The sequence below is a fragment of the Chiloscyllium plagiosum genome, chromosome 21 (genome assembly GCF_004010195.1).
Source record: "Chiloscyllium plagiosum isolate BGI_BamShark_2017 chromosome 21, ASM401019v2, whole genome shotgun sequence".
Lineage (NCBI taxonomy): Eukaryota > Metazoa > Chordata > Chondrichthyes > Orectolobiformes > Hemiscylliidae > Chiloscyllium > Chiloscyllium plagiosum.
In genome coordinates, this window is record NC_057730.1 from 12,367,793 (window position 1) to 12,385,828 (window position 18,036).

An 18,036-nucleotide genomic window follows, 5' to 3' on the forward strand; every position below is an offset into this window, starting at 1 on the left:
GGATGGAGTGTGGAGTTAGCAAATAGCAAAGCATTATAGCAAGCAGAACATGTGGAATGAGCATTGATTGCTGGCTATAGGGAGCAGGAATAGGAAAATATGGCAAAGCCAGCATGTTGTCAGATTATATGACTGAGTTTTGATGAGATAAGGTTATGGTAGGGAATATTTGAGGCTGGGAAATAAGCTATGAGGCAGAAGGGCCAGTAAAATGGAAAGGGAAGGTGAGGAGGTGGTGGGAGGGGCATGTAGAATGCCTATTATCCTAATGCCATGAGGCCAATTTACCAGCATCAGAAGTGAAGGATGACTCTCTGACCTAAAGACTAATTGAATAGCCAACTAAAGATCGCTTCCTGCAGCCACTCCATTTTACCAGTAGTTGTGGGCCTCTGCCATGTAGGGATTTGCCTGATGAACTCTCGCAATCTCACTGCAAGCTCAGGGGTGGGTGAGTGGCGCCCTAATACCCATGCATTCTGTTACCCCTGTGGTTAAACTTTCATACCTCACTGATATGCCACTATCATTACTTCCTTGCTCGGGTTGCCTGGTTTTGCTCAGTGATCCCAGAACCCACTTATCCACAGTATTCATAACATCTTCTTCCTTAAGACAGTACCAGCTCTGGCCATTGTGCCTCTTGGTGCCATTGAGCTCCCAGCTCTCCATTTGCTTGGCAGCTCCCAGGCATTAGCCGACACCCTTCAAAAGGATTTCCATCATTAAGACACAGTGACAAAATTCAGCCCTTGAAATTGTTAATGTAACTCTCAAAGTCAAATGCTTGGCCCAGAGATCTATTCAATTCACTAAAAATGGAAACAATAAGCACACAGGACTTCTTATGAGTGAAGACATGAGAAACAGTAAAATAAATGTTCTTTCTATGGAGCATAAAATAAGTTTTATATTTTCAGCTATACATTAAATGGCACATTTGTCAGGATCGGACACTGAGAGCGGAGCATGTTGATTGTGGTAGTATCAAGAACATAATGTTTGCACCAACCAGGAACATTGTATTCTGCTTGGGAAAGGGCCAAAGTGGATTACTACAAGATATTTTTCTAGCATCTTTGGCCCAGTTCTATAAAAGACTGTTAGATCCTCTAGTCTCACACCCTCACACACCCATACCACCTTTGTGGGCGGCACGGTGGCACAGTGGTTAGCACTGCTGCCTCACAGCGCCAGAGACCCGGGTTCAATTCCCGACTCAGGCGACTGACTGTGTGGAGTTTGCACATTCTCCCCGTGTCTGCGTGGGTTTCCTCCGGGTGCTCCGGTTTCCTCCCACAGTCCAAAGATGTGCAGGTCAGGTGAATTGGCCATGCTAAATTGCCTGTAGTGTTAGGTAAAGGGGTAAATGTACGGGAATGGGTGGGTTACGCTTCGGCGGGTCGGTGTGGACTTGTTGGGCCGAAGGGCCTGTTTCCACACTGTAAGTAATCTAATCTAATCTAATCTAATCTAATCTACCCCATGCCACTGCAGAACTCCCCAATGCCATCTTCATGGCCACATATTCACAATGAACTCTTCTAACAATCTGATGGAGCTCTCATTTAGATGCAGTTGAAACAGACAATAAGTCACTCATTTATGAAACACTTTGAAAGATCTTAAATATCCTCAAGTGGTCAATCAATCATAAAAACCATGAAACTTTTATTCACTAATCCTATCATAGCAGCTTATCCTTAAATAACATCTTAAAACTGTCAATCAGAATGTGCACTCAGATCACTGCTGAGAAACAATGTTGAAACTTTGAAAACTCAGCCATTATTTACAATGGGCTCAGCGACTATAGCAAAAGCCTCTGATAAATGTCCACAACGAAATTAGTAAAACTGTGGGAATGGATGGAAATTGATCTTTTTCAAACTACAGTATTATTATTATTATCAATTTTAATGCACTCCATCAGTGGCTGTTTGATTTTTCCTTCAACAACAGCTGTAGCCCATTTTTGTCCTTTTTCATTTTTAAAGGGCTAGTAATTTAAATAAATTAAGGTCATAACACTCAAACTGTGCTTCTCAGCCTTTCAAAACCATTTAGGAATTCTCCAAAAGTTTATGACTCCCATATCAAGAGTTAAGACCCAAAATGGTCCCTACAGGCAATGAGAAGCAAAAATGGTGTCTGCTTAATCTCCGCATTAACTTCAAATGGCTTTAGTGGTGTCAGGTTTCCTTCCTGTCTGACTCGGATCTTTTCTTTTACCCCTCTTAGCAAAAATGGATCAGCCAGAAAATGGCTAGCACCTCTGCATCTGATATCGGCCAATATTTTTAAGGGTTTCTGATAGGAAGTTGTAGAGCTGTACAATTACAACCTTTAAAAGGCATCTTGAGGGGTATATGTATAGGAAGGGTTGAGAGGTTTATGGGCCAAGTGCTGGCAAATGGAACTAGATTAGGTTAGGAAATCTGGTTGGCATGGACGAGTTGGACAGAAGGGTCTGTTTCTGTGCTGTACATCTCTATGTCTCTATGACTCTGGTGCCTGCCCAAATCTGTGAAAATCCAGTCCTTGTTGAGTTCCCTTTCCTCTAAAACAGCCCTCTACATCTGGTTGGGCCAGCAACAAAGGTCCTGGCTGGATATATCTTCAGAATTATAATGGGATGTCAGGCTGGTGAGCTGTGGGATTTGAGGCAGATTTGTAGAATTGAAAATCTCCTTTTGCAAATTACATTTTTCAAATTTTTTTATATCCTCAGAGGGAGTTCTCTCTTCTCCTCGAGTTTAGTCCTCTACAATCAACCCAAACTCAAAATGGTAGGCAAAGGAGAGTGTGCAGATGATGTCGATCCAATGCCTTTTCTGGCTCCCACTGAAAAGGAGCTACTGGAATATATGAGCAAGCCCTACGATATTAAGAAGTCGTGCTGGATAAAGGATGAAAAAGATGGTTTTGTTTCAGCAGAGATCCAGTCTGAACAAGGTGACCAAGTCACTGTGAAGACGGCCAAGAATCAAGTAAGTAAGATTGATCACATAAGTGGTATTGTGAGAAATAAAGGATTTCACCATTCCTTCTTTTTTATGATATTAATGCATGTGACACTAAAAGGCGAACTTCAGTGCTTGTTTCATTTACTTTCATAATCGGAGGTAAGAAGAATTAAGAAATCTTCCTGAATCTCACCTTCAGTCGCCAGTGTAGGTGTCAGGAGACATTTCTTTGTACACCGTGGTCAATGCTATGAATGGATTTGTGGATAGTACTATGGAGGCTGGATCTCTGGAATCAGAGCTATACTTGCGGACAGGATGAGAAAGGCAGGAACATGGGTTCCTATGAAAAGATGAGCTATGGTCTTTACAGGGACTATCAGGTGCTGTGTGCACCTACATTCATTATAGCAATGTTCACATTTCACAAAATAAAGTCCAGTATTGAAGGTGATTGCTGAGAAAGATAAGTATTTATCAGCTTCTCTCAATCCATACCACAGATTCCTTGTCAAATTAATGTAGTGGGTCTCAGTATAAGCAACATGCAGGAATAAATTGGGGATACATTATTTGAATTTCTCAACTTTTAAACATTGCACTCCAAAATTGTGTCATGCACTTTCAATTGGTCCCCATTATTTCGAAATGACTTTTTGTTTTATAATAATCTAAACAAGGAAATTATAAGAACATATTCACTGGTAGTAGACTTTCTGTGTTTGCATGTTATTTTTCTGTAATTTCTTTGGTTTTGTCACAACTGTCTTATGTGAATAAGATAAAGAAAAGCTGATGAAGATTTTTGTGAGCGCTGAATGGTGAAAAAATGATTGCAAAAAAGAAGAGTATGCAGGCTTCTCGGCAGAAGGTGGGAGAGTGACTAGAAAAATTGCTCATTTGGAGAATCTGTGTGGACAAGACATGCCAAATGGCCTTCTTCTGTGCTGTACCAAATCTGTGAAAAGGAAGATCAAAAGAAATAGGTTTAACATGTGATATTTTTAAAACATTGTGAAGCATACACCAAATTCCATGACGTATGATGAATTACAGGACTTGAAATTATCATTGTGACTTTAAATTTCCATTGTTCCATTCTGATATGGTGTAATATAATTTAAAAAAGAAGCCTGGCAACCAGGGCAATTTATATAATTTACAGCCTCCGTGTCTGGTTTCCTTAGTAACTATCAATTGTGATGAGATCTTCTGATACTCTCATCAAAAATAATGTAGGTTATGCATTATATTTACATTCTGTACAATCTTTGATATGCTTTTTTTCAGACGATAACCTTGAAGAAAGACAATGTTCAGCAAATGAATCCACCAAAGTTTCATCAAGCCACAGACATGGCCAACTTGACCTTTCTAAATGAAGCAAGCGTCCTCGTAAATCTCCGTGATCGCTATGTCAAAATGCGGATTTATGTATGTCATATGGATTGTTGATCTGCATTTTTCTTTTTCTTAAGTTTGAAGTAATCAATGTAAAGGGCCAATTCCCACAGTTAGAGCAAGATGAAAGGAAAGAGAGGGAAAAAGAAACAGACAGAGAGATAGATCGATGGATTTATCAATCTTGCATGTACCTTCTATTTCTCACAATTAAAAATAATCTTAGAGAATGTTGCAGGCAGCTTCTGTCAATCTGGACACTGAAAGTTCCCACAAACCTGAAATGAGGTCAAAGTCCAGTCATCTGTCATTGTTGAAACACAAATGTTTCAGATGCTGGAAAACCTCCCCTCTCCATGCCCTCTCCATTTCTTAACAGTGTACCACCTCCGACAGAACAATGATCCTTATGCAATATACTAATGTGCAAGTCTCAGTTATGTGCTCAAATCCTGGGACCTGGACCATGAGTTACTGACTTGAAGGTAAGGCTGACATTTCACAACAGGGAACAGATGGGATCAGGAGATGCAGAGCATGTGTTGAAAATCCCAAATGCTGTACAGTAGTGGAAAAGAGAAGCTAAGTTCAAGAATTCCAGCATTTTTAAGAATTGGAAAAGGGTGAGTTAAAGTCAAATATTGTCTAAATCATGTTAATTTTAAGACAGTAAGGCTGTAGAATATGTTGCAAAGCACGCTTCAAACTTAGAGGGAGCAAAGAAAATCTTAGGGATGCCAATCATAATAGCATTTGAGAAAGTTTATAATGAAGGGAGAGGGTTCAGATGCATATTCATACCCTATTCATAAGTGTAAGAACTAAAAGAATGCCCTGGTTGTGTGAGTAATATTCTACACTTGGAATAACTTGAACTTCATAGAGATTAAGACTTTTAGATAGAAATAAGTGTGTTACAAAATAAAAGTAAACAAAGCCATTGGTAACTGCAGAGGGATTGTAAATATTCTGTGAGATAGGAGAAGCTACTGAAGTCAGGAATATTGCTACATGAAGGCTGAGAGCCATCGAACACAAAAAAGTGATGACTGTTGTACATGCTTTAAGCAATTTGTAGAAAGAAGTGTTAAGCAAGTGAGGTTACTGCACATAAAGCCCTATCAATGTCCGAGCTGGTGGCAGAGGCATGAGTATTTTATGTTGCACATTCTCCAGAGCAGATATCCTGGCTCCACATACAAGCTAACTGTAAGCATACAGAATGCAGAGGGAACCACAAAACAAGTTCAGTATGCACTTTTGGCTGTGCATCTAGAGACTTTATTCCAAAATTTATACTAAAGGAACATTGCACTTTCCTCCCAAAGCCTCATCTGCCCTCCCACGATGGCATAAAAGGCCCTTTGACTCATCTCAAGGAAAAGCAAAGATGTTAGCCCTGTTGTGTCTCAAGAAATATCATTAAAAATAACAACTCACTTGTTCATGATCTTATTATCATTGACGGGACCTTGCTTTAAAAGCATTTCATTGGCTGTGAAGTGTTTTGTGATGTCTTAAGGTCATGAAAGATGCTAGAGAAGTGCAATCCCTCTTTAATTGGCAAGTAACTTCAGTGGTGTGTTTTATCATTTATTTTTCTAAGGCACTCATCAACAGCGTGTAACCATTTTAACAAAACTGTCACGCCTCATTTTGATTATGTTTCCTTCTTTGTAGACATATTCGGGGTTGTTCTGTGTAACGGTAAATCCGTACAAGTGGCTGCCTATCTATGGTGGCAGAGTGGCTCTTATGTACAAGGGCAAGAAACGCAATGAGATGCCTCCCCATCTTTTCTCAATCTCAGACAATGCTTACCATGACATGCTTGTAGGTAAGAGACAAGTAAAAATATTTCTTTAAAGTTTCAAAACAATTGGAAAGTATTGAACATTTGCAATTCTACCTTTGTCAGAATCTTCTCACAACCGTCTTAAGTTGAAACAAGCTCTCATAGCCAGAGATGTGAAGATTTTGACAGAAACATCTATTTACACTATTATTCTAGTTGATATGTGTAGGCAAGGCAGATCTTACGACAGGACTCAAACCAAACAAAGTCGACCGACTCATCAAAACAGGGCACTAGAAGAAATGGTCTGCAGTAGGGTTGTCCAAATCTTCACCATGGACATGCAGTCCCTCTACACCTCCATCTGCCATGACCAGGGCCTCCAAGCCCTCGGTTTCTTCCTTTCCTGACGTCCCCAACAGTACCCTTCCACTGACACTCTCATTCGTTTGGCTGAACTGGTCCTCACCGTTAACAATTTCTCCTTCGAATCCTCCCACGTCCTCCAAAAGAAAGGGGTAGCCATGGGCACCTGCATGGGCCCAGCTATGCCTGTCTCTTTATCAGCTACGTAGAACAGTCCATCTTCCGTAGTTACACTGGCACCATTCCTCACCTTTTCCTCCGCTACATTGATAACTGCATCGGTGCCACCTCGTTCTCTCACCAGGAGGTTGAGCAGTTCATCAACTTCACCAACACATTTCACCCCGAACTTAAATTCACCTGGACCATCTCTGACACCTCTCTCCCCTTCCTGGACCTCTCCATTTCCATTAATGACGACTGACTTGACACTGACATTTTTTACAAACCCCCCGACTCCCACAACTACCTGGATTACACCTCTTCCTCTCCCTCCCACTCTGCTGAGTACATGCAGGCCCTGGGCCTCCTCTACCGCCACTCCCTCAACACCTGACACCTGGAGGAAGAATGCCTCATATTATGCCTCAGAACACTTCAACCCAGGGCATCAATGTGGACTTCACCAGTTTCCTTATTTCGCCTCCCCCCACCTTACCCCAGTTTCAACCATCCAGCTCAGCACTGTCCTCATGACCTGTCGTACTTGCCTATCTTCCTTCCCAGCGATCTGCTCCTGCAAAAATGCCATCCCGTATTCCCAATTCTTTCACCTCTGCTGTATCTGCTCACAGGAGGACCAATTCCACCTCAGAACACCCCAGATGGCCTCCTTCTTTACCACCTATTGTACTCTTGGCTACCTTCTCCCCAGCCGACCCCCTCCCATTTATGTCTCCACCCCCCAGGCTCCCAGCCTAATTTCTGATGAAAGGCTTTTGCCCGAAACATCAATTTTCCTGCTCCTCAGATGTTGCCTGACCTGCTGTGCTTTTCCAGCACCACTCTAATCTAGACTCAATCCATGCAGAATTGAGGGGGTCAAATTTCAATTTTCTCTCACCTGGGGAGAAGGTGTTGAGCAAATTTCAGAAAGATAAAGTTTTCCACAGTAATAAACATGTATTTATAAAGTGCTGTGAGAATACTTTACACCTGATCCTGCTTCTCACCAGGAGAAACAATACCAATGCGAAACATCTTTTTCTTGGAAAGATGTAACCCACTTTACTTTTCTATTGATTGCACGGTTCAGCTGCACAAACATCTGCGGGGAGCCATATCCTGCCACTTGCTCTAAGCCATTCTTCTCCAAAGTAATTCTTAACATGGAAAAGGGTCCTTGTGTTCCCATCTTCAATTTTTAGCAACTGTCCCTCGCTACCAAAAACATATCAGATCTATGCGTGTTAGTGAGATAGAAAACATGAAAGTCATAGTCATAGAGATGTACAGCACAGAAACAGACTCTTTGATCCAATTCGTCCTTGCCAACAGTCTTTGGACATATTAATTATTCAATTGTTTGACTCCTTCCACACAGCATTTCTGCCCATTCCTCCCTTTACATCTACACAAAATATTACTCAATTAACCCAGTCACCTGATTGCTATAGCAACAATAACCGACCGGTTGCTAAAATGGTGAATGAAGATGATGCCAGATAGACCAACTTTGCAGTTGTCCATTAAAATCATAATTCATTCAGAATTTACTGGTCTTTTGGTACTCAGGGCAAACTAAATTATGAATGTGTGGAATTATAGGAAAGAATATCAAATATAATTTTTCCCCCTATAAATGCCAACAACATTTATTGGAGTTTGCTATCTTTTGTCAGAGGTGTATGAGAATGAATCTCAAAATGAACAGGCTAGCACATCATCACTAATCTAATATTGTAAACTTTCAGGCTTGTAAAATGACTTGGAATGTACTAGGGCTAGCATTGTACCTTTCAATAATTCATTTTTTAACATTGCTTTTTGACAGAGCGTGAAAACCAGTCTATGCTCATCACGTAAGTACACATTTATACGAATATTATAGTTTCCTTCAGAACATAAACTTTTGGGAATTATTAAAACTACATATCTAATAATGATCAAAGTTGGCATCTAAACATTCAGGTTGGCAGCACAGAGAGGCCTGTCAGTGAATTAACCCATCTTTATCCAAAGTATAGTCTCACCTGAGACCTGCTGTCTTTTTCCTGAAGCACTTAAGACTCTTACTAAGTCCAAAACAGAATTTCTGACTGCTCTCAGCAAGAATGCATACCCCTGGACCTAGCAGATGGTTTCCTGAGCTCACTTTTCCAGGAAGCCTGAAAACTCTATAGACATGTCCTTCTGAAGAGAGATACTGCAGGCAAAGGTTTGTGCATTTCCTTCCACTAGAGTTTCCAAACCTTCTCTCCATAAGAAGGAAGTCTAATGAACAACGTTCCAACTCTGTAACTGGTAATTACATGTACCCAGATCCAGGAGGTAATTTCAAGTCCCCATTCACCTTGAATTCTGCAATGGTTCTAAAGGCCCATTATCAAATGTGGTCTTCTATGTTCCATAAACAATTATCAAAATGTCCTCTGATTAACTGTGATCCTCTGTGGAACTTTGCTAACATGTTTGACATGTTCTAAATATTTTCTATTCAATGGGTTCTGAGGTGTTATGATACACATCTGGAGCAGTGAGAACCAGGTCCTGTGGTCCAGAGGAAGGGACACTACTAATGCACCACAAGAACCCTCTCTGAGATGTGCTATACTGCTCTCGAAACTTAAGATTCGGATCCAGTCTGCAATGCCTATTCCAGTTGGCTGATGTGGTATTTCAGCACCATGTTCTTTGTCTGTATTTGTTCAGATGTTTATTCAACTACAGGGACAGTGGAAAGTTGTATTATTTCACAAATAGAACTAAGAAAGTGAAAAGTTGTATTATGTAACAAATGGAATGAGGTGTAGGCCTCAGCAATCCCCAGTCACCAAGAAACCAGAGTCTATTCAAACAATAAATGGGAACAGCATCAGCAGATGACAGTGTCCATTTACAAAAGGTGCCTACAAGTTTGAAGAAACAGACCACTGGCCCAAACTACAGGAATGCTTCCCAATAAAATCAGGGAGATTTCTCTCTCAAAATTCAGTCAGTGGAGGATTGTTACATACAAATTATGTGATCACAATCACATCCAGTCTTGCAGGCTCCAAACTGATGGAAGATTACCCATTCATCTCCATTCCAGCTGGGAATAACAGCATGTGTTTTCAACAGTACAAAACCACAGGCACACCTGGACAGCTACAGCCACAGTGTCATCAGTGAGAGCAGAATCAATAGCAGATATTACAGTGTCACCTTCTTTACCTCAGTTACAGGGGTTAGCTCACAAGATTTGTTGAGAGAATATGTTTTCACTACCTTAGAAGAAGGCAGGTCTGCCATTCTCTGGTATTCTATGCTCTCTTCTCTTACAAGGAGGGGAAGAAGAGATCTATGAACGAGAGTAATGAAATGTGTTGAGTGGATGGATGGACAACAATTATGGAAGGTCACTGTGAGAGATAGCTGTGACACTGCAGTGAATTTAGAGTGAGTCAGCAGTAGATGGTCATAAAGGGCATGAGGAGGTTCCTAGACAGAAAGGAATTTGAAAAGTTGGTAAAAGAAATGATATGCTGGAGAAGGCTTGAGAAGACAGAGTGAGAGAGCTTAGGATTAGATACACATAAAAGGTATATGAATGTGCAATTGCACTGAGTTTACTGCTCAGATTAGGTTATTAATTTTTTTATGGCAACCTACTGCTATTTCTCTCATTCTGAGAGATTTCTAGCCATGTCTTCATATTTCCTGTGGTTGGTTGGCTTCACCCATTGGCAGGAGAAGAGCCCTTTCCTTTTTGTATATCTCTACATCCAGCCATATCAGTGCAAGGGAGATAACAGTGAGGAGTGATGATGTCTTGCAATGTTTAAGCCCATGGGTGCAGTTTCACACTGCACCCGATGTGGCCTCCTATCCATTGGGGAGACAGGTTGCCTACTTGCGGAATGTTTCAGAGAACATCTCTGGGACACCCGCACCAACCAACCCAACCCGCCCCACCCCCTTTCCGGCCTATCACCCTCACCTTAACCTCCTTCCACCTATCGTATTCCCAAAGCCCCTCCCGCAAGTCCCTCCTCTCTACCTTTTATCTCAGCCCGCTTGGCATACCCTCCTCATTCCTGAAGAAGGGCTTATGCCCGAAAAGTCGATTCTCCTGTCCCTTTGATGCTGCCTGACCTGCTGCGCATATACCTAAAATATTAAATATTCAGCTGCAGAGTATGACTGCTGTCACGATCAGATACGAGTGTTTCATTGAGGAAATTCTTTATGTTTATTATTGAGTTTCCATCCTGTCTTGGTGTTAAAATTGACCACAAAAGATCATCCATTTCGATGTAACAAGGGAGTTCTGATCTTCAGATGTTGAAAGTGAAAGGATTTCTTCATTACAGTTCAAACCTATCAGAGATAATTTAAAAATGTGACTTTTCCACACACAGTGGAGAATCCGGTGCTGGGAAGACTGAAAACACCAAAAAGGTCATTCAGTATTTTGCCAACATAGGTGGCATCAAGTTAAGTGAAGCAAGTGATGGAAAGGTAAGTGGTGGATTTATGTACATAAATCTTTAAAGATATTGGGATAAGTTGAAAAGGCTGGTGAAAGAGCATATTGCATTTTATGAAGAAAGGAAGTTAGGCTGAACTTGATAAAATCTAAAACAAAAACAGAGTGTACTGGAGAAACATAACAAATTCAGCAACATCTGTAGAGAAAAACAGAGCTAACGTTTTGAGTCCAGTGTAACCGAACTTGAAACATTAACTCTGTGTTCTCTCTACGTATGCTGCCAGATATGCCACATTTCTCCAGCTCTCTGTTTTTATTTCAAGTTCCCATTATCTGCAGGTCTTAATGTTTATTTATGAAAACAGGATTAACTACACCTGATGTGCTGTGTTGAATTCTGGACACCAATTTAAGAAGAATATCAAGGATGTGAAGAGAATTACTAGAATGGTACCATGGATGAAGGTCTTTAGTTATGTGATGAGACTAGGAGAGCAGGGCTTGTTCTCTTTAGAGCAGCGAGGGTTGAATGTAATTTTTAATATCTACATTTAGCAACAAACTTTCTTGTTGACTTTTTACACCTAAAGGACCAATCAAGAACCAGTCAACCATGATGTTTTATTTAAATAATGAATATTATCTTTGAATTCAAATAACAGCAGTGTAACAGCTTTTGAAGTACAAATACCATGGCCTTTAGATTCTCTTGAACAGCATTGGACAAGACAATACAATAACAATCTATGTTTCTTATGTTTACCATTTATCCTCTTATGCTTGTAAATCAAATCCTCTCATTCCACAGAAGATTCTTATAGCAAACTTCACTGTGCACAACCAGGTCTAAACATAAACAATTGTTTTAAAGTCCAGTATTAACCATTGTTTGCTAATGAGGCTAAAATGGTTAATCATCTGCACTAATGCTGACATCAGCAGGATCCATCATGTCTTATTTGCAAAACACCTTATATTAAATGTGATTTAATATGAATAAAAATAAACATTAAAATAATTGCTATATTTTGATAACCAGTATAAATATAGTGGTATCATGGATAGATTAGTGGAACAATAACTCAGTGGTTTGAACTAGTAAATTAAAGAATTTGAGTCCAAATCTTGCCACACAGTTGTATTTCACCTATCTTCAGGGACCTCTACCACCAATGTTTCAGGGTAATTCAGGGTGGACAATAAATGTGAAACAAGCTAAAATTGTAACATTTCCATACCAGTTACTTTAATATGAGTTACTATTTCTTGGTATTTAGATGTGAAACTTGCAAAGTAAATCTGGGATTAATGGTGATTATTCATCAATGATAGGTTTTAACCTATGTCGGCTTGTTTGAGTTTTAACAGAATCTTTATGATATTACTTCTGGATTGATTCAGTGCAAAACATAGAATCATAGAATCCCTACAGTGCAGATAGAGGCCATTTGGCACCCTCCCTCTGAAAAGCATTCTACTCCCCCACCCTATCCCGATAACCCAGCATTTAACATAGCTAATCCACCTAGCCTATACATCCCTAGATATTATGGGACAATTTAGCATGGCCAATCCACCTGACCTGCACATCTTTGGATTGTGAGAGAAAACCGGAGCACTCCCAGGAAACCCACGCAGACACAGGGAGAAGGTGTAAGCTCCACACAGATAGTTACCACATAGTCAATGCATATGTATGCAATTTTATTTTGCCAAAGCTAACAAAGTTAAAAGGCTTATGGAACTGGGTCATGGTCTTGCAATAATTAAATCTTTCAGAAAAGCTCTTCTTGACAAACCTAAAGTATATACAAATTGATGCATTGCTGGAAGGAGGATGCAATTCAAAGCAATTGTAGTTGGCCAACAACATCACATACGAGATTCCTGAAGAAGGGCTTATGCCCGAAACGTCGATTCTCCTGTTCCCTGGATGCTGCCTGACCTGCTGCGCTTTTCCAGCAACACATTTTCAGCTCTGATCTCCAGCATCTGCAGACATCACTTTCTCCTCAACAACATCACATAAACTAACGCAGCCATCGACAGGTTCTGTGAAACATCCAAATTTTGTACGAAATCTGGATTGTCTCACCCGCCAAAACAGTGTCCAGCATTTTGCAACATATGCAAGAGAGTGTGGATTTCCTTAAAATGTGCAAGTGGATTTTGTTGCACATTTTAATCCAAAGCACAACTCAATGCTCCATGTGAAGAAGAGTCAATAAAGGCAGGATAAGACCAAATCAGATTATTGGAGTTAAAGTAATAGGTGAACATGATTACACACCCTTGCTTCACAAAGCAGCTGAAGGCTAAGAAAGTCAATTGAATCTTAATTTATATTTCTACTGCAGAATCTGTTTTCTATTCGATTTCTACTTATATTTCTGAATAGTTTTCATTGGATTCAGTTTCCATTGTATCAACAGCTGTCTCAGATCTTACATAAAACAAACAGAAGTACACGTGAGGCTTCAATGGATACATACTCAGGAATTTCTACCTTTGTAGCTCGTAATTACACTTAGAATTAATGCTAAACTATTTTTAAAATCAACTGCGCTGCATTATCACTAAATATCAAATTCACCTAATTTCAAGATTATTTGAAAATATGTCATTAATTACCACTGAAAGAATTATGAATTCATCCCAGATTGTCGCTAAAAATGGACAACAAAGAGTGGACAAACTATTTTATGTTTTACCTGATTTTTCTTTGTTAACTCATTATATGGGCTGGTGATTCACGGCTGTAGCAACCAAGACAAATTCATGCCTTAGAAAGTGACTGACTTTAAAATAATCTGAGCAGCACAAAAGTAACATGCCATGCATGTTGGAAATCTGTAACAAAAACCAAATACTGGACATGTTCACGAGGTCAACAGTATCTCTAGAAAAAGAATCATAAAAATTAATATAATAAATTCTTCATGCAGAAAAGATTGTTGATATGATAATTTAGGTTTCTTTTTCTTTTATTCTTTGTAAAAGGGTTCCCTGGAAGATCAAATCATCCAGGCCAATCCTGTGCTAGAAGCTTTTGGGAATGCAAAAACGACCAGAAACAACAACTCCTCCCGCTTTGTAAGTCAATTCTTCGGCTCTCCCTTTGTGCATGTTATAAGTGACCATTAAATAATTAAACCTTTTGCGCACCTATACTTTGTGATCAGTCACCCTTCAATTTCTCTGAAATTTAAGGATAACTTTTGCGAAGTTCTATCGTGTATGTTGACAGTATGGGTACAGTAATATTGTGGTTAGGTTTTGGACTAATAATCTAGGAGCCTGGAGACATGAATTTAAATCTCATCATGGCTAATAAGGATTTTACATTCAGTGGTTCAAAAAATCTGAAATGTAAAGTTAGGTTCAATAATAATGACCATGTACCTATCACACCTGCTACATAAAACCATCTGATGTCCTTTAGGGAAGAAACTCTGCCATCTCTATCCAGTTGAGTTCACCTGCTACTCCAGGTCCACAATAATATGGTTGACTCTTAACTAGACTCTGGAATTACTTAGCAAATTATTCAGTTGAAGTCAAAAGAAGACCTCCACTTTTTTAAGGGACATTTGAGATGGGGGATAAATGCCCAGATCTCCTGAATGAATAAAAGAAAATCTGTGTTTCCTGATGAACATCAGAAATATATCAGGTTAACCATTTTATTCCATAGATTTGATGGAAGTGTTCAAAATTATGAGGCGTTTTGACAGAATAACGAAGGAGAAATTGTTTGCGCTCCAGGTGGCTCAGTGATGAGAGGATACCAATGGGCGAATGCCCCACAGAAATGAGGAGAAATTGTTTCTGTGGCACATTGTTGTAATATGGAGTTCACAGCATGGTGGAAGCTGATTTAGTTGTAATTTTTACCTGGCAAGAGATAAATATGTGAAAAGAAAATAAATGCAGGACAATTAGAAAGAGCAGTGAGTGAAACACTATTTGATAGGTCTATCAGAAAACAGGCACAAACTCAATGGGCCCAACTGCCTCCTTCAGAAACTGTATCATTCTCAGATTCCACATTTTTGGTCTGATCAGAATGTGATTGATGGATCTCTGTTCACATTTTGCTTCAAATTCACACTGAGCTTTTGATGTGAGAGATGTCTTGCTACCCAATGATCTCAGCCAAACTGTGATCTTCTAGTTGGATAAATTGACAGCAACTAACCTTTGTTCTTCTTCACAGATATCCACGCCTATGTTCTACTGACATAGTCAGTGGAAGTAAGTGGGGGTCTTGTTGGAGCCTTTTCTTTCTCATGAGTAAATGCCAGATCATTTTATTCTTCCAAGATAAATGAGCTGACCACTTCTTTAATTCCTAACTAACATGGCAGTTTTGGAAATTCAAGGGAATATCAAATTAATACCTCTGCTTTTGTGTATATATCAATACCCATTTAAGACTCAAGATTAATGTTAATGGTAATATGTAATTAACTCCAATTTAATTTTGATTTGTAATTCCCTTAAGGGTAAATTCATCCGAATTCACTTTGGTCCATCTGGTAAACTGGCTGGTGCTGACATTGAGAGCTGTAAGCATTTTTAAATTTGATCCTACAGTTAATAGCTAAAGAACCTCAATGCACACATTTGAACACAGAAATGTTTAACTTTCACATTTGCAATGTGGCTGTACTTTTAGATTTGCTGGAGAAGTCTCGTGTGATCTCTCAACAAGCTGCTGAGAGAGGCTACCACATCTTCTACCAGATTCTGTCTGGAAAGATCCCAACCTTGTTGGGTAAGCACGTTATAATCCATAAGCATTGTTTACTAATGAACATGCTAAAAGGAGCTTGGGAAAATTGATCATTTGGTTAATCTAGAATGTCCCCACATTATTTTCATTTTGTTACAAATTGTCGTTGCCTTAAAGTAAAACTCCAGATTAGCTACCGACTTTTGTTATTATGCAGACACTGGACGAATGAGTCATGTAAATCTGTTAACACTATTAACATTTCATCTATCAAACGCAATCAAGCAAGAGAGATAATGTTAACTTATCCTACTTAAGAGCAGCATCCCATTTAACCTACTGATACAACAGATCATATTGGTGGCTGTTTGATTTATATCTTTGGCTTTCATGAGGTTTAAACTGCAATGTTGGGGTTATGAAGAAAAAACTGCTTGTGTAAAAGCTGCTGAAACATTTCAAAACAACTTTGTAATGTCATGATTTGTGTTTGTAACCATGAAACATTAGATTATGGCAGAGTATGTGAACATAAGAGGTACAGTTAGTAAGTTTGCAGATGACACCAAAATTGGAGGTGTAGTGGACAGCGAAGAAGGTTACCTCAGCGTTCAATGGGATCTTGATCAGATGGGCCAATGGGTTGAGGAGTAGCAGATGGAGTTTAATTCAGATAAATGCGAGGTGCTGCATTTTGGGAAAGCAAATGTTAGCAGGACTTACACACTTAATGGTAAGGTCCTAGGGAGTGTTGCTGAACAAAGAGACCTTGGAGTGCAGATTCATAGATCCCTGAAAGTGGATTCGCAGGTAGATAGGATAGTGAAGAAGGCGTTTGGTATGCTTTCCTTTATTGGCCAGAGCATTGAGTACAGGAGTTAGGAGGTCATGTTGCGGCTGTACAGGACATTGGTTCGGCCACTGTTAGATTATTGCGTGCAATTTTGGTCTCCTTCTTATCGGAAAGATGTTGTGAAACTTGAAAGGGTTCAGAAAAGATTTACAAGGATGTTGCCAGGGTTGGAGGATTTGAAGAGGCTGAACAGGCTGGGGCTGTTTTCCCTGGAGTGTCTTTCACACAGAGGGTGGTGTGTGTATGGAATGGGCTGCCAGAGGAAGTGGTGGAGGCTGGTACAATTACAACATATAAAAGGCATCTGGAGGGGTGTAACAATAGGAAGGGTTTGGAGGGATATGGGCTGGGTGCTGGCAAATGGGACTAGATTTGGTTAGGACATTTGTTTGGCATGGATGAGTTGGACCGAAGGGTCTGTTTCCATGCTGTACATCTCTATGACTCTATAACTAAAAGATGTAGAGGCAGATGTATGACTGACACTTCTATGTAATAGAAGGAATGATATGGTGTAGTGGTTATAATGAGGTCAGCCACATGGACCTCATAGAATATGAGTTCCCTGAATGGGACTGTTAACCTGGTCCAATCGGGAGCCCTGGCTGATAGATATATACAGGAGTGTTAGAGTTTCTGTTCGCTCCGGGAGTTACTCTAGGAGAGCTGGATCACTGTCAAGGACTCTCCACATGTAAATAAAGGTTGCTTTGGTGATGGGATACCGGCCTCTGTGGAATTATTTCAATAATACAAAATAAATGCAAAATACAACAATTTCATGATGTTTAGCTGCTACTTGAGTATATATAGCAGTCATTCAGAGTATGTCATATGCTTTTGAATAGTGAAATTTCTGCATGTGCCCCATTCCTCAGTGATCTCCAATCTGTGCAAAAAAAAAGAAACTGTATGACTGTTAAACTAACTAATGAACAAGAGAAATTAAGGCACAACACATCAGGAGCTTCACTTGAGTATAATCAGACAAAACTTAGCCATTTGGCCTACCAGTTGGAAATATGATCATTGAATATCTGCATTGCTGGTTGGGGTGGGAAGGGTGATGGATTATTGTCCGACATCTGATTACATCTCATTAAACACTCTCTCCCTCCCCATTTCTGTTAGTTCCATACATTTAATACCCTATGTTTCGCCATGTGCTTCTTTGTGCTCAGCATTGCATATTTGCCATAAGTTAGGTGTTTGTGTGAGTGTGTGTTGGTGTATGTGTTTGTGATTGTGTGAATCTGTGCATTTGTGTCTGTGTGAGTGTGTGCGTTT

General features: G+C 39.8%; 1 protein-coding gene across 1 annotated transcript in view; it reads left to right on the top strand.

Moving 5' to 3' along the window:
• The first annotated feature begins 2,731 nt into the window (after nt 1–2,731).
• LOC122560537 (myosin-16-like) overlaps nt 2,732–18,036 on the top strand; it is a 72,918-nt gene continuing 57,613 nt past the window's right edge. The window contains exons 1-8 of the mRNA XM_043711262.1: nt 2,732–2,990; nt 4,257–4,400; nt 6,048–6,204; nt 8,522–8,549; nt 11,091–11,190; nt 14,162–14,254; nt 15,666–15,729; nt 15,840–15,938. Coding sequence (XP_043567197.1) covers nt 2,787–2,990; nt 4,257–4,400; nt 6,048–6,204; nt 8,522–8,549; nt 11,091–11,190; nt 14,162–14,254; nt 15,666–15,729; nt 15,840–15,938 — 889 coding nt within the window. The 5' untranslated portion in view covers nt 2,732–2,786. The remainder of the gene's footprint in view (nt 2,991–4,256; nt 4,401–6,047; nt 6,205–8,521; nt 8,550–11,090; nt 11,191–14,161; nt 14,255–15,665; nt 15,730–15,839; nt 15,939–18,036) is intronic.